Source organism: Trachypithecus francoisi, unplaced genomic scaffold (genome assembly GCF_009764315.1).
Source record: "Trachypithecus francoisi isolate TF-2019V2 unplaced genomic scaffold, Tfra_2.0 Lachesis_group2, whole genome shotgun sequence".
In the NCBI taxonomy this organism is placed as follows: domain Eukaryota; kingdom Metazoa; phylum Chordata; class Mammalia; order Primates; family Cercopithecidae; genus Trachypithecus; species Trachypithecus francoisi.
Window position 1 is genome coordinate 107,875,615 of NW_022681465.1, and position 24,584 is coordinate 107,900,198.

Below are 24,584 nucleotides of genomic sequence, written 5' to 3' on the forward strand. Positions count from 1 at the left end.
ATCTATCTGGAAGTAGTTTGGGTATATGTCATGATGCATAGAACTGACTTAGTTTTTCTCCATATAGTTAACCAGTTACCTCAATATTATTATTGAATTATCCATTTCTTCCTCACTGATATAAAATGATATTTTATTATATAATAAATCACATATATCACTTTATATATGTATCAATATGTGTAAAAATTGGGTCAGTTTTAGATTTTATCTTTTCATTGATCTCTCTGCTTGAAGCATACTATTTTAATACTTGTATCTTTGAAGTATTATTGTCACAACTGGCAGAGCAAAATACTTGTAACTCTTCACAGTTTTATTAGCCAGTGGCTGGAATTTATTCCTCTATATGAATTTGAGAATTGTTTCACAAGTTTAAAAAGTTGTGCCAATGTATTGATAACAATTAGTATATAGGTTAATTTAAGGGAGACTTAGCATTTTTTTAGTACTGGTTTTCCACCCAGGAAAACAGCATCTCATTCCATTTATTTCCGTCGTATTTTCTGATACGATGTGTTAAGGCACAGGTTCTGGAGTCAGAGTCTCAGTTCAAATCCAAGTCTAGCCATTTAATAGCTTGTAAGCAGTGAAAGGTTTTCCCCCAGTGAGTGGGACATAGTGTTGTTGCTCAGTAAACATTTGCTGAAGAAATGTTTGAATGAAATAATGTATTGCTAAGTTTTTTGTTTTTGCAGTTGTGAATGAGTTTTAGTCTGCATCCTTGCCAGCAATTAACATTGTCAGTTGTTTAGATTTTAGCCCTTCTACTAGGTGTGTTTTAATTTAGTAATTCCCTAGTGACTGATGATGGCAAACATCTTCTTTGGTGAGGTGTCTGTTCACATCTTTTGTCCATTCGTTAATTGGGTGTTTTTTTTTTCTTAATGTTGAGTTTTCAATGTTCTTTGTATATTTTGGATGTAAGTCCCTTATCACATTTATGTTTGAAAATATTCTGTCCTCATCTGTGGTTTGTGTTTTTATTCTTCCCACAGCTTATTTTGAAAACAGAAGTTTTTAATGTTAATAAAATCCAATTTACTATTTTTTTCTTTCATGGATCCTGCTCTGTGGTATAATTTTAAGCCTCTTATATCACCTCATAAAAACAGATAGAGCAATAATGTAAATTGACAGAGCACACAGTCCATAAGCAGCATCTTTCATAAAACTAAGGATTAGAGTATATGTCTATAAACTCAAAAATATGAGCAGTTAGGGCCAAACCACTGACAGTAACAAGGAAGTCTGCAGGAGGAAGCAGCTGGCAGATAGACAGGCTTCTGGGGATCCCAGGGGTGGGGACCCAGATACTTCTCTCAATATTCTTCCCAAGAAGGGGACAGTCCCCCAGGAGTGGAGGGCTTGCTGTCAATGTAGCATAGTCACTTAAAGTGGAGGGGGCTTCCCAGGCTCCAGTTGGCAAACAGTAAGGACGAATGAGAAAAATATGCCCACAAAGCAGAGGAGAAACTGCAACCGAATATTTTAAATGAGCTAAAAGAAATTAAGAAAATGATTAAAAGGTATGAAAGAACAGGACAAATGCAAATTAAAAAAACAACACAGGTTACATAATTAGACAACAGAAAGATATGAAAGGGAACTGGTTACTCAGAAAAGAAATATAAATAAAAGCAAAAAAATCTAGGAAAGGAAGGTCGAACTGGAAGAAATATAAGAGTGAATAAACACTGCAGAAAGCACTGTGTAGAAATTGGAAAGGAAGAAGAAAAACACAGAAATAACAAAGAAGATAAGAAAATATTTGAGAAGTGATAGAATGCAAGACAGGCAAAGGAGAACCACAAAAATGTGATGATTCATTATATAATACATATGTGACATACATAATGTATATTGTATCTGTCTAGATAGGTCCACATATATAATACATATACATATATAACTCATTTATATAATAGGAGCCTCTGAAAACAAAAACCAAATCCCATTGTGTGCTGGGAAAATCAATCCAAAAGGACAACATCAATGCATATTCTAGTAACATAATTGCACTATAAAGAAAAAAAGTCTTTTAGGACATCTAGGCAAAAAGACAAAGTCGCTTATAAGGAAAAGAAATCAGATTGGCATCAGTCCCTGAGAGCAATGCTTTAAGCCAGGAGATACTGGAGAAAATATGTTAAAGATAATCTAGAAAAGAAAAAGTGATCCAATTATTCTACATTCAGCCAAACTGGACCCTCATATATAAGAACCACAGACAAAACCGTGCAAACATGCCAGACTTCGGGAAATGAATTTCCCATTAACCCTTCTTGCGGAACCTTCTGACAATTACTGTGACTGGAGAAGCTTTAGCATAAGGACTGGTGGTTGTCATGTGAGACTTTGGGGTACATTAGCTTCTGGTGAGACCCCTGGCTTTCCCAGAATTCAGTTTAAGTGTTCTTGATCCAAAGACAGCTGTGAAAGGTGGTTCTATGATCCCTCGGTTGAAATACCATTTCTCCTCTGCTCAGGTGTTGGCTTTGACTCCAGTCATTTGGCTTGTGATTATATTATATCCCTCCTTTTAAGAAGCCACACACCAATGCAGCTATAGCTTGTGTGGCCTATTGCCTACCCAAAGGATACATATCAGCAGATATCTCTAATATCAACAAGGGGAGGTTGTTTGTTTCCATTGAGATTCTTTCTGTTTAAACACAGGAAAGCTCATTCAATCTTATTTAATAAGGAGAAAAAAGGCAATTTATTGGCTTACCTAACTGAAAAAATCCAGTTAGATACGGCTTTGGACAAGTCTTGATCTGGTAATTTGGAAGTGTTACAAAGAATCTTGTTTCTTTCCATTTCTCCACCCTGCTTTCCATGGTGTTGCTTTCGTTCTCACATGGTGTCAAGGTGTTATGAGGAACAACCTCGCTACATGTTTCTTTTTGATAAACAGTGAGAATAGTTATTAAAAGTAGAATAGCTTTTTCTTAGCATTGCTAGCAAAATCCTGGACTAGCCCAAGTCACATGACTACCCGTAACCAATTGCTGTAGCTGTGCAAGTCACATGACTACTCCTAACCAATTGCTATAACCAGGAAAATGAAATGCTTAGTTATATTCACCTGTCCTCCTCTTCCTCCTCCTCCTCCTCTTCTTCATCTTCTTCTTTTTTCTTCTCCTCCTTTCTTCTTCTTCTTTCTCCCCCTCCTTTTCCTCTTCCTCCTTCTTCTTCTCTTCTTCTTCTTTCTCTCTTTCTCCTTCTTCTTCTTTCTTCTTTCTTCTTCTTCTTATTTCACTCTGTCACCCAGGCTGGAGTGCTGTGGTATAAACATGGCTCACTGCAGCTTCAACCTCCTGGGCTCAAGCAATTCTACCACCTCAGCCTCCAAACAACTGGGACTACAGGTACACACCATCATGCCTGGCTAATCTTTTTTATTTTTGGTAGAAATAGTGTCTCACCATGTTGCCCAGGCTAATCTTGAACTCTTGGCTCCCCAAAGTGCTGGGATTATAAGTGTGAGCCACCACACCCAGCCCACGTGTCTTTAGAACCAAACAGAGATCTCCAAACAGAAGTCAGTGACGCCTGGAAGGAGAAAGGAAGGAATGGTTGGGGAGGCTATCTAAAAAAAGAAATTTTAAATGTGTTGAATTTTATCAAAATGCTATCTTGACATTTCTTGACATGATCATATATTGATTTTTATTGATTGTGGTGAGTTATGTAAATAGATACTCTAAGTTAGGGAAGGCAACCTACTTTGCTGTGCTCTGTAGGAGTAACTGAGGTTCTGGGAGAATCTACTTATTTCCCCTTTTCTTCTCTTTTTCCTTCTTCCAGCTCTTATGTGTACCTCTCTGTCTCTTCTCAACCCTCTGATACTGGTGTGCTCCAGAGTTCTGTTTTCGGTCTTCTGCTATGAGTGATAGCAAGATTTTAACTGCCTTTCCTGTATGCTGGTATCACTTTCCCTGAACTTCATACTTATGTATCCCAAAGTCTGACTTTGCATTTTGAAGGGACTAGAGACATCTCAAACTCAGTACAAAGGCAGAGGCCTTTGTACTGTGTCATCTCATGGAGAAAGTAGAAAGGGCAAGTGAATGTGGGAGACAGAACAAAGAAAGCGAGCAGAACTCATCCTTTTATCAAGAGTCCTCTCCTGTGTAACTAACCCATTGTCAAGGTAACAGCATTAATCCATTCCTGAGGGCAGAGCCCCATGACCTAATCACATCTTAACGATCCCACCTCTTAATACAGTCAAAATGGCAATTAAATTTCAACATGAATTTTGGAGGGGAAATTCAAATCATAGCACCCCTCACCACTGCTCCTAATGTAGACACTCATCATCTTTTGTCAACATCAGTGGTTCCCAAACTTTAGCAAGCATCACAATCATCTGGAAGGTCAGTCGGTACACACTGGGCCCACCCCTAGAGTTTCTGATTCAGTAGATCTTGGGTGGGGCCTGAATGTTTCCCCTTCTAATAAGTTCCATGTGATGCTGATGCTGCTGGTTCAGGGACCATACCTTGAGAACCATGGGGATCATTGCAGGAACTCCTTTCTGATCTCTGTTCCTCCCTTAGTCTATGCACATTTCAACCATAGTGATCCAGCCAACTACAATCCAACTATGCTATACCTTTGTCCACCTAGCAAAGCCCAGGCTTCTTACCACAGCAACCTTCTGTGACCTGGCTCCTTCCTCCCTCTCTAGCCACATGGTCTGTTCCACATTGCCTGAGACTGTTCACATAAACTCTGTTCTTTGCCATCCTTGTGCCATTCCATCTGCCAAAAATGCTCCTTCCATTGGTTTTCACTTGGCTTATTCTCACTGATCCTTCAACTTTGATCTCCAGTGTGGTTTCCTGGAAATTTGCCGGCATCCCCAGATTAAGCTGAGTTGCCCTTAGGTTTCTCTGGTTTACCTCTCACCACCCGTTATTGAATTGATTGCTTCATGGTCATCTCACTCCCACCCTGCTCCCCACTCCTGTCTTCAGGCAGTGGGCTCTTTGAAGGCATGAACACTCAGTCTTGCTTATCTTTTTTGGCTCATTTTCTGTGCAGTACCTGGCACGTAATAGATGCTTGATGAAAGTTTGTGGATCTAAACTAAATATTGGTGGTACTCTTGAGTATAGCTATCTCCCCTCAGGGGCCCTGCCACCCATATGCTAGTACCTGCCTCCCATCATAAGGAAACAGTGCCTTTTAGGCATTACTGAAAAGCAGAGGGCCTGGACCTCCTGATACTGGGACTTATTACCCTCTAGACATCATCTCAATCATATATCTTCCTCCTGTAGTTAGACTTAAGTTGAGGGCTGTGGACTCAGCCACAGAACATCATGGCCTCTGTTCCCCTAAGTTTCTTCCTGTTCTTGAAATTGTGACAGTGTGGAAAGAGATGGAGAGGATGTTGTTACCCATGTGACAGGCTGCGCAGCCTTGACCAGTAAGGTCAAGTAAACAGCATTGATGAATTTTAGCATGTGAGCACCCCTGGAGGGGGCGGGGCAAGTCTTTCTGTTACAAAGATGCAGATTTCAGTGCAACTGAAGGCAGAGCTTTCTAATGAGAGCATAGAGTTGTCCATTGGTTGTTTAGAAAGAGGCTGGACTTGCACCAGTAGAACTCCAAGTCCACATAGACCTGCCATTTGGTTCACCAGACACCGTTCCCAGGGCTTTATTTTAGCCATCTGACCGTCCAGGGATCCCCGGGAATTCTTACGTGTGATAATGGGGCTTTAGAGACTTTGAACTAAAATGCCAAGGTCTTAGCTCCGTGAATTGGTCCTCTTCCTTTAGATTGGTGCTTCTCGAACCTCTTCAGATCTGAGGGTGGGGAAAGTGGATGCCAGCCTCTACCAGGTAAAGTGATCTGCTGCAAGCACTAGATTTTTGTGAAATTTCATTCTTCAGCTTAAAAATTCATGTGAACTTTGCATTATACTCTGATCCTATCTTCTCAACTAACATAAAACTATTTTGAAGGACTTTGTAAATTGCTGAACTTGTTTCATCTTGACATAAAAATGGATGCTCCACTAGGATGCACTAGTAGCTTTGTATGTCTCCTGGCCCTATCTCTGCACCATCGCCATTTCTAACACATTGCCTCTCTTACACAAAGGCCCCAAGGCCCATAAGAAATAGTGATGATTTTAAACAGAATTCCAGGTGAGTGGAGCCCATGAATCTGCATTGTTGCTTACAGAATTACAGCGAGATTGGGAATATGAGAGTTGTAACTGAAAAGCTTATGAGGCAATCTCCTAAGATCAGGGGCTCCCATATATGCAGTGGAGTAGGCCAGAATTGCTCCCAGTGCCTGGTCAAAGAGACATGAAGCCACATTCTGTGATGCTAGACCATGATCAGAGAACCCTGGTGCTGGGCATAAAGTACCCAGTGTTCTGCAGTGTAGGCATTTTAATGCCTTGAGCACTGAAGGTGAGAACCTGAGGCTCATCAGAATGAGCAAGTAGGCAGAGCTTTGGAGCTTTACAGCAAGAATACAAGGGAACCCCTTGTTCTCATTCCTCTCTTAGACGAGTATACGTTACTCAGCCTGTTCTCTAGCCAAGAGAAGAGGAAGATGTCGATGGATCCAAGATAGCCTGTGAGTTTGAACCACTTAAAAGAAATATACTTTGATTGAACACAAAATGGTATTTTGGAACTTACTTAATCCTTTGCTGTGCTTTGGGCATTTTCTGTTTTCTGTTCCACCAGTGGACACAGAACTGTATCCCTTTGGGGAGATGTGAGGCGGATTACCATGGGAGCCCATCTTCAGCTTAGTCACCTGCCTGTAAACAGGCTACTTCCTTCCAGTGCTGCTCTTGTGCTTACCTCTCTAAATCTTCAAAAATAATACAAGAAAGAAGTATGGTTCCTTGGGTGTTGCCTCGTTGACTTTTGATGTAAGACATAGTGGCCCCAGAGGGTCAAGGTGCAGTGGGGCTTGTCTTCCACGTGTGTTAGCAAAGGGGAGGGGCCAAGGGCTGGGCCTGAGGCCTTGGGGACCTTCCCAGGAGAAGCCTTGCCGGTCTCAGGCTTCTGGCATTTTTGCTAAGCTTCTGAAAATGTTGAAGTTTTAATTGTATAGTGTTTCACTCAGGTTGTATGTCATTAGGATGTTAATGGTACTTTTTATCAATAACTGCTTGGAAATCATGATTGTTCTTGCCAAATAAATAAAATTCCTTTTCAAAAAAGGACATTTGCATTTTGTGGTTGACTTTGCATGGGCTACTTACTTTTAAATGGAATTCATTTCAGTGAGATTGGTTTTTAAATGGGAATTAGTGCCCAATAAGGATTCATTACCCTTGGGGCCATCTAGTCTTTGGACTTGGTGACTGAAGGTCATGGTTCATCCCAGCATGAGTGGTCCTGACACACCAGAGTCGGGAAAGTGAGTGTGGTTGGATTCTTGATGGGGTACCAGCTGTGGCTAAAAATCCAGGTGCTTCAGGGTCACATGTCCCTAATGGGAGATTCACATGGAGACAAGCAGGGAAGACATTTTACTTTTGGTCCTCTGAGGCAGTTCTAGCTTAATCAATGATGAAATTGAGGACAGAGGCAGCATGTATAATTGAAATCCACAGGAAATCTCTAAAACTCATTTTTAGCAGGTGGTTCCTGTTTCCTTACCCATCAAATCTATTTACCAGAACTGCCGACCATGTAGCAAAATTTACTGTTTTGAATATCATCGCTCCCCACTTTGTCCCAACTTCATGTAATGTTCAGGAGAAGGGAAGGCATCAGAGATGCATGCAGGAGGATGGAGGTGGATCAGAAATGAGTGCCTGGGTTTTTCCACAGTCTGGATAATTGCCTCCTGAATAATCAGAGCTAGACTGTTCTTTGCTTGTTCTCTATTACACAATGTAATTTTACATGCTTGAAGTCATCCGGCAGTGTCTATTATCAGTGGTATCTCTAATAAAAGGAAGGAAGTCGGTTGAGGGATGTCACGTTTTGACCATTGCCTTTAAATTCTTGTGCTCTCCCACTCAGACCTTGCATGATCTTTGGGATCTTGGAATGGAGCTGTGTTTACACACACTCAGCCTAGTCATTTGTGGCTGAATTATTACATTATGAAAGCCTGATGCCTTGATTCTTGCACTGCATGTACGACAGAAAGAATTTTCACATAATCGTAGCATCGAAGTGCAGTTTGGGTTTTTTGTTTGTTTGTTTTCCTCCTCTGTAGTTAAATCTCTCTAAGGCATCCTTGTGCTGGCCTCCTTTGGGTACTTGTCACTTTGTGGATTATATTCTAGACCGTGTTTTTTCTTTCCATTTTAATGCATAGTCGATATCAGGCTGAGTTTTTTTTTCTCATGACTGTAGATGACATGACTATGGTTGTATAAATAATTTCTCTTTCATCTGATATTTGTCAGGGAGAAGTGGCTTCTCCATTAGACTGTGCCAGCCAAGTTTTCTGTGTTTAGATCTGATGGCATCTGCATGACTTCTCTGTTTATTTTTCTCATTACCATTTCAGAGTTTACAAGAGGATGGCCTCTTTATCTTTTCTCACTGCCATATTTTCCAGGCACAGTGGGATGTAGCATCCCCTCCACAGCAAAGCTCGCTGAGTCTAGTAGTAGCCCTTCTTAAGAAAGAACAGTGACAGTGGGGAAGGAAAGAGAGGGCATGGGTGGGGGGCAGTGTAAGACGCTGTGCTGGAAAGCACATCACTGTGTCTAGTGCACGGTGGGAGACTGAGGGTACTGCCTCCCTCTTTGCAGCCTGACCTCACTGTCTGGGTGGCCCACCTCAGCAGGAGCAGGTGCCTTGTACCAAATGTTGTGTACACTGACCTCCCTACCTGCTTCTTCTTTCCATGCTCATTGTTTCTCAGCCAGATCTTTCACATCTTATTTATAAGTCATTTAAAAACCCTCACCTCATTTAAAGTCTCTGTGTACACCATCTTAAGGCCTTTCTGGAACAGTCTGAGATGTAAGTAAATACATAAGTAAGAGCATGGCCTTCCCAGTGAGGCAGACCTGGGCTTAAATCTCAGCTTCATCCTCTGGGGTAAGTGGCTTAACCTTTCTGCAGCATAACCTCTTAAGCTGGAGAAAGGGGCCCAGGATGCCCTGTGGGATTGCCGTGACCTTTACGTGAGATGATGTACATGGGGAATTCATCAGTCCCTTTGTCTTATTGAGGCACAATGCAGTTACTCATCTTGAGCAAGGTCCCCTGAGTCCCAGCCCAATTTTCTAGAATTTTATTTTACCAAGTTTCAGAGAAACCCTGTCTATATTCTGAGGAATTTTAAATACACCACCTTATTCTACCAAATGAAGACTTTACTGGAAAGAAAAAAAAAATATATAGAATATTTATGTAGTGGCTAATGCTCCATTAATGTTAACCCCAAGATAGGAAATAGACTTTCCCAATAAAATTAAACGTAATTTACATTTATTTTGAAATATCTACATATACAATAAGAAAAGTTAATTTAGTAAACACCCATGTGCTCACTACTCACTGCTTAAAAAAATAGGTCATTTACTGAGTGTGGCGGCTCACGCCTGTAATCCCAGCACTTTGGGAGGCCAAGGTGGATGGATTGCCTGAGCTCAGGAATTCAAGACCAGCCTGGGCAATATGGTGAAACCCCGTCTCTACTAAAATAGAAAAAATTAGCCAGGCATGGCAGCGAGTGCCTGTAATCCCAGCTACCTGAGAGGCTGAGACAAGAGAATCACTTGAACCAGGGAGGTGGAGGTTGCAGTGAGCTAAGATCGCGCCACTGCACTCTAGGCTGGGCAACAGAGCAAGACTCCGTCTCAAAAAAGAAAAAAAAAAAAAAAATAGGTCATTCGCAATGTAGTTGAAGCCCTGGCACCTCCCTCCCTGAATTCATTGTCCCCTCCACCAGCAGGACCACTTGCCTCAATTGGGAGTTTGTCAGCATTTCTTTGTACTGTTGTAATGTACTCCTAAAGTATATTCAGTATTGTTTTAAGTATTTTTAAACTTTAAGTAATATCCTAAGGTATGCATCATTCTAAAACTTGTAATTTTTTGTTTTGTTGTTTAACTCAATGTTTGTAAGATTCATACATTTTAAATGAGCGACTCTAGTTGATTCATTTTTATTGCTGTATAATATTCTATTGTATGGATAGTCCTTGAGCTATATATCAGTTTCTTCTGGTGATAGGTATTAATAGACTATGGATTCAGTTTTCTAACTTTTTGTTACAAACAATACTGCTCTGAATATTTTTGTAAATGCCTCTTATATACCCTAGAGATACACTCATACAGGAGGCTGAATTGTAGGATATATACTTCTTCATCTTCACTAGATATCCCAAAACTATTTTTCAAAGTTGCTAAACCAATTTACATGCCCACCAACAATGTATAAGAGTTTCTGAGGGGCCACTTTCTTACCTATTCTAGATAATGTTTGACTTATTTCTGCCATTCTGTTGATAAAAATGGTTGGATATAAGATAGCATCTCATTGTAATTTAAAATTGTTATCTTCCTGATTACTAATGACGATGAGCATCTATTCATACTTATATTTCCTCTCCTGTAAATTTCTTTTTCAAATCATTTCCCCAGCTTTGTTTTTGGCTGTCTTCTTACTGATGTTTAAAAAATTTTTGTTTTATGTCTGGTTACTAACTTTTTTTTTTAATGTTTTAGATTTCATCTCTCAGGCTCTGGGCCTTTTTCTCTTTTATTACAGTGCTCTTTGCTTTTGTTTCTATTTTTGGTGAATAGAAGCTATAATTTTAAAGTCAAAGTGATTAATCTTTTATCTCATGGTTGTATATTTTGATGAGCAGACTTTTGTATGTTTATGTGATAAAACATCGTGCATGGCCGGGCGCGGTGGCTCAAGCCTGTAATCCCAGCACTTTGGGAGGCCGAGACGGGCGGATCACGAGGTCAGGAGATCGAGACCATCCTGGCTAACACGGTGAAACCCCGTCTCTACTAAAAAATACAAAAAACTAGCCGGGCGACGTGGCGGCCGCCTGTAGTCCCAGCTACTCGGGAGGCTGAGGCAGGAGAATGGCCTAAACCCAGGAGGCGGAGCTTGCAGTGAGCTGAGATCCGGCCACTGCACTCCAGCCTGGGCGGCAGAGCGAGACTCCGTCTCAAAAAAAAAAAAAAAAAATCGTGCTGCCAAATTAATGTACTATTCTAAATAATAGGGCATAAAACACAAAGTTGTGAAATATGTCACTGGCTGTGAGTATCTTGTAACTATGAGTAATCGTCCATTTATATTATATAACAAAAAAACTATAAACGAAATTTTTGATTGATTTTGATTGTAAAGTAGGGATATTGTTTGGGGGGGATAATTCACCAAATGTAAAAGACTTTATTTTTCTCATGCCAAGATTATAATCTTATGTTTTTCATGGAGCTATCTGGAAAAAAACGGTGGAGGTATCTGGAAATAAACACAGATACCTGTCAATGTCTGGGTTCAGTCATGATAGCTGAGTCTTGGGTGGGTGTTGTTACCTTCCACAAGGTAAGTGTTCCATTGATGTTTGTTGAGTAAATGAATATGTAATAGAGTCTGCAGGAGGGGCCATTAAAGAAGCAGGAATTGAAGTTAGCAACAGACAAATCTGCTCAAAAGAATAGACTAGTGGTTGTCAATCCTGGCTGCACCCAAGGAGATAAAAAATTGAAGATGCCTGGGCCCCATCCTTAGAGATTTTAGAGATTCCAATTCTCTTGGTGTCAAATAGGACCCAGGCATTGATATATTTTTAAAGTTCCCCAGGTACTTCTAATATGCAGCCCAGGTTGAGAACTTCTAGACCGGAGGATTGGAAGGAGGAAGGAGAAGGGAAACTCTTGGGCTGCCCAGTGAGCTCTTGGACCCTGAAAGGTCCAAGGTGTCAGAGTTGCCAGGAAGTGCTGGAGGGCAACCAGACCACAGCCGGGTAAGGCTGGAGGCTGGAGTGAGGGCAACACCAGCCAGCAGGACCTACAACTGAGAGGGGACAGAAGGAAGAGAGTGTTCTGGGTGTGCTAAGCATGGTTGGCAGGGAAGAGAGGGTGGGATGGGACAGAGTTTCCCAGCATAGAGCAGGGAGGCCCAGCCTCATGGTGGGGTCACCTAGAGACTGCAGGGCCCATCCCTTTCTGGAAGCCACAGGACAGACAGGCACCCATTAAAAAGACAAAAGGCAGACACAACCTTTGTTTACCCAGAGCTCAGAAGAATAAAGAACTAAGTTTTGCCTGAGAATGGAGGGTGAACAGGGCACATATTGAGATCATTAAATGCTATTTTTAAATCAGAGCCAACAGGGCAGCAGAGTTGATGAAGAGCATTTAAAAGTGCCTATTTCTGTGCCCACAGCTGGTGTCTTTTCAGTGTAAAATGATCTTCGCCGTGGACCCGTCACAAAATGCAAGTCAAGCTTGCCCTAAGCTGTGTGTGTTTGTGTGTGTGTTTGAACTCTCAGTACTGTAGATGGTGGGAAAGAAGGGATTCTAAAGGAGAAGTCATTGAAGTGGGGACGATTCAGACTCTGAGTTTTGGAACTCAGACACTCCATCCCCACCTGGACACACACGCACATGCATATGCATGCATACCCTTTTCCTTCTTAGTGCTGGGCCAGCCCTGTTAACAGACTACCAGGGCACAAGTAGGGATCGCCAGGCACTGACTGCATCATCTATTTTGCAGAGTCTGAATGGAGTCCAGAAGCCATACCAGAAATATGAGTGCTGCAGAATTAATGCTTCCAATTTTGGAGCATAATGGAAGAGCAGTGCACTGGGGGTTAGGAAGAATGAAGTCTCAGTCTTCACTCTGTTACTTAAAAGCTGTCTGATCTTTTCAGTTTAATTCAATTCCACAAAGCATTTACTGAGCATCTTGTAGATGCTGGGGATAAAATTGTGAAAAAGGCAGAGACTATGTCCTCAAGAAACTCAGAGTCTTGCCAAGGAGTGAGATGTGTAAATGACTAACAAAATCAGTGCTATGAATACAGGAGCACTGAGGAGAGAAATCACTGGTTCTTCTTTGGGTGAAGTTGGACTTGAACCATTGTCAGAGGGCAAGGGCATTGGAGCAGGCCCTTGAAGTATGCGTAAGCTGCTGAGACAGAAAAGGGCTTTCCAGGTCAACTGCTTTCCTTCCTGAATCCTTAGCTTCCCTCTTGTCTGAGGAAGGCTCTAAAACTCGATGCCAAGTTACTTAACAAAATTCCTGAAGCTGAAACTATTAAGAGCTGCAGCAATCACCTCTAGAGAATGTGGTGGCATGACAGGTGAATTAACCAACCTGAACTACCTTGATTTCTCTCGCGAGTTTGTCCTTTCCATCTGCCTACCCTGCACCAGCTGGGTTGTATCTTGGAGTTCCCTTTCTATTGAAAGGGAAGCCAAGCTGAGTTTTTTTCTTGCAATTTTTTTCTTGATCATTGCAGTGTATTTTCCCACTTGCTTTCGTTGCTGTAGTTCCTACTCACAGCAGTGTTTTTGTTTAGTTTTTGCTAAATCTCTGTTCCTGGTTATTCAGAAAGTGGGCAAGCCAATGTTTGATTTTCCCAAGTCACAGATCTGATTATGTTGATCCTTTGCTCAAACACCTGCAATGTGATTGGTGCTTAGAGATTAAAAAAGAGAGCTGCTTCCTGTGTCCTCTGAGGATCTGACCCCAGCCTTCCCAGCCGACCCTTTCACATACTGCAATCCAGCTCTCTGGAGACTTGTTTTCTCCCCCCCAGCACCTTTGCTTTCCTGCCTCCATGCCTGTGCCTGTGCTGTTCCCTATGCCTAGAATCTCTTTCCCCAACCCAGCCTCTTCTTCCCCCGTTTTCTCACCACCTGCCTGCCTTCATGAGGCCTTCCTTGATCTCCCCACCTCCCAAACCAGAAGTATTATCTCCTCTTTCTCAACTTCAAAGTGGGAGAGAAAATGTCTCTTAACCAGAATTCTATATTCAGCCAAATTTCAAGCAAAAGTGAGTGATAGATGTTTACAGATCAACAAAGACTGAATGACTTTGCCACTCTTAGACTTTCTCTGAATGAAAAGATGCATTCCTAATTTTGTAGTCATGGACCCGTGTTGCCAGCCTGAGATATAACAATGGTATTTATACCATGGAAGTCAGCAAATGCTACGAAATAGTACTCGTTGTTTTTTTTTTTTTTTTTCCATGTGAAAGTGGATTGGTGACCCTGCTTCCATGTATATAGGTGTGTATGTTACCATTCACACACATGTACACACAAATATTTGACACACTACGAATGTTGTACAGCACAGTTAAAACTACACTGTCGTTCAGCAGTCCTTCCTCATTAGGCTACCGGGGAAACCCATGCGGCTGGGAAGTGTGTTTCTCTTCACACTCTGGTCCCACCCTCCCCTCTTCTCAGGTGTTGGAATTATGTTACCTATACCCCCACCCCTGCATTTCTTTCTCTGACCCTGGCAAACTTGGTCACTTCCTGGAATCAGAGCTAATACACTAATTGAAGATTCTGTGCATCTGCAGTTGCTCAAAGTTCATTCTTTGAAGTAGAGAATCTTGGCGTGGCTACACAGATGTCGGTAAATGATCTCCTGTTTCTGTTCATAATTGCTGTTTTATAAATTGGTGAAATGCAGGCACTTAGATGCCTGTGTCAGAAGCAGAACTCTGCAAACTGCCATCTGTGAATATACCTGCTACGGGTTTTTTCTGCTGGTCACTACCTAGTGCCAGCCCTCAGAGTCAGCAAGAACAAGTTCCAGTGTTCTTTTGGGACAGTTGACCTCTTTGGGACACAGAAGCCAAGGCCAGATGACTTGGAGAACAGACCAAGAAGGAAAAGGCAAACAAACAGACACAAAGCAAAGTGTGGGTCAGGACTAGAGGAGCTGGTAAACTGAGGCACCCACGCCAGTAGTGGAGGTAGAGTGACAGCACGTGGGAGGGAGCACAGTGAAGTGGGGCTGGGATGAGAGAGGCAAGGAATAGTAGAGATGCAAGAGGCAGGGGTTTGGAGAAGGTCCCTAAGCAGCAACTTCATAGCCCCTCTTCCTGGCTCTGCTGTCCTCCCACGAGCTCACAGCTCACCTTTCTGCTGGGCTGGGTCAGATGGGAGTTAGAATGCTGGATGGCAGGCAGAGAACTGTTGTGGCTCTGAGAGAAAGTTGTAGGGTCTTTCCTGCCTTTAGGAAGAAAAATGATACATGTTCTAGCTTGAGAGTTGCTTTTAAAACTCCATGCTCTGACTCCGTGGCTGTTGCCTGTCTGCCGCTAGGATTACAGGTGTGAATGTGCCTGGCACAATGCCTGGGTCAGAGGGACTTAAGGAATGTTCATGGTCATCAGATATTCTCCTGGCAGAGTCGAAAATCGCCTGCCCCTCCCCGCCAGCCTACCATATAAGGTTAGCTGTACCAACACTTCATGTACATATTGATTATTTAGAAAAGTATACAGGCAGCAGGGCACAATGGCTCACTCCTGTAATCCCAGCACTTCGGGAGGCCAAGGTGGGCAGGTCACCTGAGGTCAGGCGTTGAAACCACCCTGGCCAACATGGCGAAACCCCATCTCTACTAAAAATACAAAAATTAGCTGGAAGTGTTGGTGGGCACCTGTAATCCCAGCTACTCAGGAGGCTGAGGCAGGAGCATCGCTTGAACCCAGGAGGCAGAGGTTGCAGTGAGCCGAGAAGGCGCCATTGTACTCCAGCCTGGGTGACAGAGTAAAACTCTGTCCCAAAAAAAAGAAAAAAAAGAAAAAAAAGGAAAAGAGAAAAGGAAAGAAAGAAAGGAAAGAGAGAGAAAGAGAGGAAGAAGGGAGGGAGGGAGGGAGACAGGCAACGTATTGGTTAGGGGTGAATTATTATTTTTTTGTACAGCCTGTGCCCTTCTTGCAGGAGTCCTTCCCTATCTCTTGGCCTTCTAATGTGAGCCACTTTTTATTTTATTCCTTTTAAGCTTTTATTGATGATTCCATTCATTACTTTTCTGCCACTGGATGACTCCTTTAGGAGCCTAATTTTGCTGGCAAAATCATTCACAGGTGGTTTTGTTGGAGGGCCTTCTGTGTGTGGTGGAGGCGGTGAACTCAAGAGAGATCACAGGGCAGGTGAAAAGATACCCTGGCTTATCAAATGTATCTTAGCGTGCTAAATTGGTTTCACCTTTTTTTTTTTCAGAGTCTCGCTGTGCTGCCCAGGCTGAAGTGCAGTGGTATGATCTCAGCTCACTGCAGCCTCCACCTCCCGAGTTCAAGCCATTCTCCTGCCTCAGCCTCCCGAGTAGCTGGAATTACAGGCAGCCGCCTGTAATTAGCCACCCACGCCTGGCTAATTTTTGTATTTTGAGTAGAGATGGGGTTTCACCATGTTGGCCAGGCTGGTCTCAAACTCCTGGCCTCAAGGAATCCACCTGCCTCGGCCTCCCAAAGTGCTAGCACCACGCCTGGCTGGTTTCCCTTTTTAATCATTAACTTTTTTTTTTTTTGAGATGGAGTTTCGCTCTTATTGCCCAGGCTGGAGTGCAATGGCGTGATCTTGGCTCACCACGACCTCTGCCTCCCAGGTTCAAGTGATTCTCCTGTCTCAACCTCCCAAGTAGCTGGGATTACAGGCGCTCGCCACTGTGCCCAGCTAATTTTTTGTATTTTTAGTAGAGACTGGGTGTCACCATGTTGGCTAGGCTGGAATTGAACTCCTGACTTCAGGTGATCTGCCTGCTTCAGCCTCCCAAAGTGCTGGGATTACATTAATTTTTTAATCTGGGTTCTGGCAGTTGTGCTGCTTTGGAAGGAGGGTGTTTATTTCAATAACAAAAACTGGCTTGGAAGGGGAGCTGAGCGAAGGGCTGGCAGCCCAGCGACACAGGATGCCCTGGGGCTGGCCCTCTCCTAGTAGAGTTGCTCTTGGGGATGTGCACATAGGCTACTGGTGTCAGCACCCACACCTTCCAGGATACTGACTGACTTAGACAAAAGAAGAGTAAGAGAAGTCCACACCCAACGTGAGCCTGTCTCTTTGACCTAAACACAGCAGTGAAGCACTGAAGGAACTTGTCCACAGGCTTAGGGACTCAAAGCCTCCAGTTGGTTTTCATTGTGCCAGGCCTGCTGAGTGGACCCATGGTTGAGGAGGCTGTCTCTCCGAGGAGAGCAGGACAGGCAGCCTTGCCCTCCTGAGAACCCTCCATGGAGGGCCAGGAGCCTATGAGCAGTCATTAGAGTGCTCTTTGAGTTTTCTGCTGGCTGGTTTGGTGAGAGGCCCAAGCGCCCTGCATCAGTTCTTTACACTGCTGTGTTGGGGTGGGGTGAGAGAATCAGCCCTACAGAGGAAAAGAAGACTGACTGGCACTTTGGAGAGTGTTCATAGCGCCGGCAGCAAGAGTTAAACTTGGGGAAAGGAGAAGAAAGGAGAAAGGGAAATTATTGTAGTTTTGCGAAGTATAATGTAAAGAAAGTTTGCTTTTCTGGTTTGTTTTTTTGTAACTGAAAAGCCTCCCATGGCCCTTGGGTCACTGCAAGTGTCTCTGGTTGTGTAAATGCTGCTGCGTGCTGAAGGCACTTCTTCAGACTGACACGGGGCCAGTACAGAGTGTGGCATGCAGGATCAACTTCCAATAGTGGCAAATGACCGCAGTCTCTTAGAAAAAAACAAAATTGGATCCATGGAGGTGAGGTCAAGACCTTCAACCAAATTAGTCTAGAGAACAGTCATTTTTAGAAATCCCAGTAAAGTAATTAAAAATAAAGACAAATATTTGCTTTATGCTTGCTTCCATCTAACCGCTCGCCAAAGGCAGCCAGATGGTGTTGGCCAGTGAACACCGAAGAGCCCTGTGCTCACTCCTGGAGTCATGGGGCAGAGACAAGCCTCTTGTGGTCATCATGGTGTGGTGTTGCTCAGTTTATTTGTGGAAATACAACTGAGATGAATAATTTATCCATGGTAAATGTGAGTAAGACTAAGCTGTTTGCCCCTCATAGTAAAACCTGAAGATAAGAAAAAAAAGATCTAAATATAGGAAAGGCTCTTAAACCATAGATGTGATTTAGCCTCGAGATTTGAGAGAAATTTTTATTCTCTTTTGAGATGTCAGAATAATAATGGTCTTAGCATGATGCCCAGCACATAGTAGGTGCTCCGTAAATAATTATTGAATTGTTTCCTTGCATAAAATAGTACATGCTTATTATAAAAATCCAGGCACTTCTAGTAAAAATAACTCAAAGTCCAACCACTTAGCATTTGGGGATGTATCCTCAAAGACATTTCCAATGCACATAAATGTATACTTTATTTTTTAATACAAAAACAGGGCTATGCTAGATACATCATGCTTTGTAACCCATCTTCAGTTCAGTAAGCAAGATTCTTCAATTTAGTGCACGCAGTGGCATAATGCAATGCATTGCGTAAGGAAGGATGTATCCATTTGTGTAGTTTAAGACTTGACACTTCTCTTGTGCTGTCCTTTATTTAGCAGGTGTCTTCTGCGGAGGTGCGCATCGGGCCCATGAGACTGACGCAGGACCCTATTCAGGTATGCCTCTTTTACTCAGCCCCGTAACTCAGATTGTTTTCTGTTTTTTTGTTTTGTTTTGTTTTTGTTTTTTGCCATAGAGCCTCCTTCTGTTGCCCAGGTTGGAGTGTAGTGGCTCCATCTCGGCTCACTGCAACCTTTGCCTCCTGGGTTCAAGTGATTCTCCTATCTCAGCCACCCAAGTAGCTGGGATTGCAGGCGTGCGCCACCATACCTGGCTAATGTTTGTATTTTTAATAGAGATGGGGTTTCACCATGTTGGCCAGGCTGGTCTCAAACTCCTGACCTCAGGTGACCTGTCTGCGTGGGCCTCCCAAAGTGCTGGGATCGCAGGTGTGAACCACTGTGCCTGGCCTGACTCAAATTGTTTTCTTGAAGACCTAATCATTTCCCCATTTTGAGTATAAATATAATGGATAGATTGCATGGTGGATGGTGAGAAAGAACAACTCTTCCACCCCAAAACTAGTCTGCTGCACATCTTGCTACAGCCAGAAAGGGAAGAAGCAATGAAATGGTAAAGGGCTGGACTTTGTCATGAGTCACAACTGGGTGGGAATCTTGGCTCTACCTTTAATCAGCTGTATGACCTTGCATATATTGCTTCACTCCTCTTACCCAGTGTCCTGTCTGCAAAATGGAGATGATTATGCCTCAGGGAATTATAAGTTAAATGAGATAGCATAGGATGCCTAGAACTTTATCTGGCAGTTATCATTAATTGAGAAGATGGTTGATAAATGATAGCTGTTGCTGTTGTGTGGGAATAGAAGATGATAAAATGCTCCCCTACATCTTCCACGTGACTAAGCCAAGCAGCCTACTGGGCTCTATAACACAGCAGGAACTGGTGTCCAAGGATACAAGGCCCAGCCACCTGTAGGATTGACTTCACTCTAATCATGGCAGCAACTGTGTCCTCCTTGCAGCCCTTCCAAGTTCCTGTGCCCTCTTGAGAGAAACATGTATGAAAAGGGCGTTTGTACCCTTTTAAATAATTTCTAAATCCTTATCTGCATATAAGCCATCCCATTAGGCCTAAATAAGTTAACTTCCTCCTTGTAAAAACTGTAGCTTATTAGCACCTGGAATCTTGTCCCATACTTGGGACAAGTAAAGATGCAGAAAAGATGTAAACAAGTCAACCAACATATAGATGAAAGTGAAAAACCAAGCAAGGAAATGTGCTATTTGATTTATGAGCAAATGGAAAAAGAAAATAATGTTTTATAGTTGCTTGGTAAAAGAAATGCAAATCTAGGGAAAGGAAAAAAAAAAGGAAGAGATTTAGCTTGGGAAAATTTGATGAAAACAAATTTAGGAGCAGAGAGAGAGAAAAAATAAACACCAGCCACAACTATTTGTATAGAATACAAACAAATGGAAAATTTCAGTAATCATTCTGAGCCATGTCCTTTGTACTCCAATTTTGAATAAAGGCAATAACAAATAAAGGAGTTGATATCAAGGACTTATTCCCAAAGCAATTTCCAGAATACTGTTTGGGATTAGTATGGTTTTAGATCAATTTCATTTACCTTCATTTTTGTCCTATGCTACACTGGCAATGAATGCTCATAAGGATGTCTCATTCTTTTAAACATGTAAGTTGTTAAATGTTAAAATATTTCAAATATTCATAAAGGTGCATGTATGTACCAACACCCACTTCTATCATATATTAATGGTATGTCTTCTTTGTTTCAGAGTTTTTCTCAGAAACAAAAGATTGTAGATACTGTTTAAGCCCTTTATTTATCCCTTTGCTGCCCCTTTCTTTCCTCTCTGAAAGAAATCACTATGATAAATATTTGTATACTCACTCTTTGTATGTATGTGTCCATTCATAATATGTACACTTGTTATGAATTCTTTTTAGCTCTCTTTGAAAGGTGTTGTGCTGTAAGCATCATTCATTGCCTAATCTAAGATTGTAAACATTTACGTCTTTGTTTTCTTCCAAGAGTTTTATAGTTTTAGATCTTATGTTTAGCTCTATGATCCATTTTGGGTTAATTTTTGTTTATGGTGTGAGGTAGGAGGTCCAGCTTTATTTTTATCTAGTTGTCCTGGCAGCGTTTGTTTAAAAATACTCTTCTTTCACCTGTTGACTTGTCTTGGCATCTTTGTCAGAAATCAATCATGAATGTGAGGATTTACTTTTGGACTCTCAGTTCTATTCCATTGATTTATATGTCTGTCCTTATCCAGTACCACGCTGTCTTGATTACTGTAACTTTGTAGTAAGTTTTGAAGTTGTGAAGTGTGACTCCTCCAACTTTAGTCTCATTTTTCAAGGTTATTTTGGCTATCTGGGTCTCTTGCATCTTTGTATGAATTTTAGGACCATTTTGTCAATTTCAGTGGGGGCTTCGGAGAGCCAGTTGGGATTCTGATAGGGATTGCAATGAATCTATAGACCAATTTCAGGAGTATTACCGTGTTAACAGTTTTGTTTTCCAGTCTATGACCATGAAATGTCTTTCTATTTTGCAGGATCTTATATCCTGCAACCTTGCTGAACTCATGTATTAGTTTTTCATGAATATAGAAATTCCTATAATCCTCAGGATTATATATTATAGGTTTAAATTCCTATAATCCTAAGGAAAGCCTAATGAATTCCCATAGAATTCCTTAGGATTTTCTGTGTACAAGATCATGTCACAATCTAGATGCTTTTTATTTTCTTCTCTTGCCTAATTGCCCTGGCTAAAACCTCCAGAACAATGGTGTGTTTAGCTTTTTAAGATACTTCTAGACCTTTTCCCAAAGTACCATTTTACACTCATACCAGCAATATGAGATTTCTGGTTACTCTAAATCCTTGATAATATTTGATGTTGTGAGTCTTTTAAATTTTAGCTACTCTAGTGAATGAGTAGTATTATCTTATCATGATTTAAATTTGCATTTCTCCATGACTAATGATGAACACTTTTTTATTTGTTTATTAGCCATTCCTCTATTTTCTTTTGTGAAGTGTTTGGTCAAGTCTTCTCCTCATTTTTTAATTGGGAAACTTACTGAGTTGTATGAGTTCTTTATATATTATTGTTACAACTCCTTTGTCAGATTTTGAGAACATTTTCTCCCAATCCATGGCTCTTTTATTCATTTTCTGGCTTTTGAACAGTAATTTTTCATTTTGAAGAAATCTATCACTTTTTAAAAAATGGTTGTTGCTTTCTGTGCTTTAAAAATCTTTATCTACTCCCAGGTCAAGAAAATATTTCCTGTTTTCCTCTAGAGACTTTATTGTTTTAACTTTTAATTTTAAATCTATAATCTATCTCAAGTTAATTTTTGTGTACAGTGTGATATGGGTGTCAAGGCTGATCCCCCCACCCCACCATATTGATGTCTGGTTGTTTCCAGCTCTACTTATCACAAAGACTATTCTTCCCCATTGAATTGCTTTGATGCCTTTGCTACTGATTTTTTTTTATATTTGTTGCAGTTTGTTTGGTGGCCAGGTATGTAGTCAGTTTTTAGATTAATACTCCACAAAAAGGGATAAAAGGATGTATTCTCTATTTGTTGGACAGAGGGTCCTATTTACATGAATTACTTCAACTTCATTAATTGTGCTATTCAAACCATCTCTATTAATTTTTTACTTAAATTTTGTGACTGTGTGATCTATCAGTTTCTAATTACAGTGGATTTGTTGAAATCATCAATATCTGTTAATATTTGCTGGTATTTTGAGTCTGTGTTGTTAGGTGTATCCAAGTTCTTGATTGTTGTATATTCTTGATGACTGTCTCTTTTATCATTTTGTAGTGTCCTTCTTTAACCTTTTCCCTTAACCTTTTCCCTTATATTCTGTTTTATCTATTTATAATATTGCCAGGCCTGCTACCTTTGGTTAACATTTTCCTAGTATATCTTTTTCTGTTTTTTTTTTTTTTTCTCAGAAACAAAAGACTGCAGATACTTTATAACTTTATTTTGAGTAGCCTCTTTTAAGCAGTATGTCGGGGTTTTTTTTCAATAACAATATGGGAGCTGGCCGGGTGCGGTGGCTCACGCCTGTAATCCCAGCACTTTGGGAGGCCGAGGCGGGCGGATCACGAGGTCAGGAGATCCAGACTATCCTGGCTAACACGGTGAAACCCCGTCTCTACTAAAAATACAGAAAATTAGCCGGGTGTGGTGGAGGGCGCCTGTAGTCCCAGCTACTCGGGAGGCTGAGGCAGGAAAATGGCGTGAACCTGGGAGGCAAAGCTTTCAGTGAGCCGGGATCGTGCCACTGCACTCCAGCCTGGGTGACAGAGCGAGACTCCACCTCAAAAAAAAAAAGGGGAGCTAAAATCTGTTTCTATAATGTTTGTCTTTTAATAGGTGAGTTAAATCTGATTACATTGAGTGTGAATACTGATACAGTTGTTTTATTTTGTATTTTCTATTTATTAACTTTTTCCTTTTGTTTTCTTGTTTCTGCTTATTAAGTTGGGTATGTTTTTGAAGCTACATTTTCTTTTCTCTAATATAGGTATACTGCTATTCTTTTAGTGGTTACCCTGAAATTATTATTGTTATTATTTTTGAGACAAAGTCTCGCTCTGACACCCAGGCTGGAGTGCAGTGGCACAATCTCGGCTCACTGCAACCTCCACCTCCCAGGTTCAAGCGATTCTTCTGCCTCAGCCTCCCAAGTAGCTGGGACTATAGGTGCATGCTACCACGCCCAGCTAACTTTTTGTATTTTTAGTAGAGACAGCATTTTGTCATATTGGCCAGGCTGATCTTGAACTTCTGACCTCATGATTCGCCCACCTTGGCCTCCCAAAGTGCTGAGATTACAGGGGTGAGCCACTGTGCCCAGCCTGAAATTATTTTTAGTATGTGTGATTAGCAGTCACATTTTATAACAAAATCTCACCATACTATCTTTCTGTCCTCTCAAACATGATACAGTCCTTTGCAGAATTTAAGTACCTCCTGACAGCCCCACCCTCCCACAACTGAAAAACACTTGTCTATAAATTTGAATTTATTATATGTGGCGTATTAAACCATACAAAAATATTTTTGATATGTGCTCATAACCTATGAAACATAATAACAAATTGAATACCATAAACTCATAAGCCCACCACCCAATGCAAGACCTGGAACATTACAAGTGCTACTGTATACCCCACTGATTTCCCTCACATGAGTTTGGCTCCAAATAACAGCAGATGCAAGTGGTAAAGAGTCCCTCTTTGAGTGAGGGACACAATAATTAAAAGTTTCTTTTAAAAAAGATAATAAACTCAACTTAGAACCAAGGATGGCTTCACTATGGTCTCATTCAAACATAGAGTTTTGACTCAATGATTTATGCCGTAAGAATCTACTGAGTGCCTCCTATGTTTGGGGCTCTATGCTAAGTGTTGCAGGGGAGAGAGAAAAGGCACCATGTTCCCTGACCACAGAGAGAGGTCTGGAAGGTCAGTTTTATTGTCCGTAACACACTAACTTTCAGTGCATTGATATCTAGTGTTTTTTTGCTTCTGCTACTAACATTGCAGTTGACTTAGAAAAATCAAGCTATGTCCTAGTGCTTTTATTTTACTTTTTTTTCTCCTTTTTTTCCTTCACTGCAGTGCCAAAAATATTAATTAGCTACATCAGCCAGAGCCCTTAGGATTTGGGAGGAAATGGCTTGATAAGAATATTTCAGGATATAGTTGCTTTTGAGGGTGCATTTCTGAGTTCATCAGGGGAAATTTACTCCCATGTCAGGAAATGTACTCCCATGGGGCTCCACACACCCCGCACAGAGCTGGTAGGAGCACAGTTAGGAGTGGAATGGATTGGAAGTGCAGAGTGGTGCTGCGGAGCACGTCTCTCCTGCGTGAGTTGATGTGACCCACAGTGAAAGTCATGTTTTCCAATCTTGGCTAGAAAATAAAAAGCAGAGGAAGTATTATGAGACAGGAGATCCAAATCAACATGAGACTGTCTGAAAAATCAAGTGGCCTTTTCTTCATCCATACCTGGAACACATTTACTTCCCCAGTGTGCAGAATTTGTGT

The 24,584-nt window shown here is 41.5% G+C and overlaps 1 protein-coding gene across 1 annotated transcript in view; it reads left to right on the forward strand.

The window, feature by feature from the left end:
- Nucleotides 1–24,584, forward strand: part of PDE8B (phosphodiesterase 8B) — a 370,628-nt gene that overhangs the window by 234,581 nt on the left and 111,463 nt on the right. Inside the window, exon 4 of the mRNA XM_033179929.1 lies at nt 18,496–18,555. Coding sequence (XP_033035820.1) covers nt 18,496–18,555 — 60 coding nt within the window. The remainder of the gene's footprint in view (nt 1–18,495; nt 18,556–24,584) is intronic.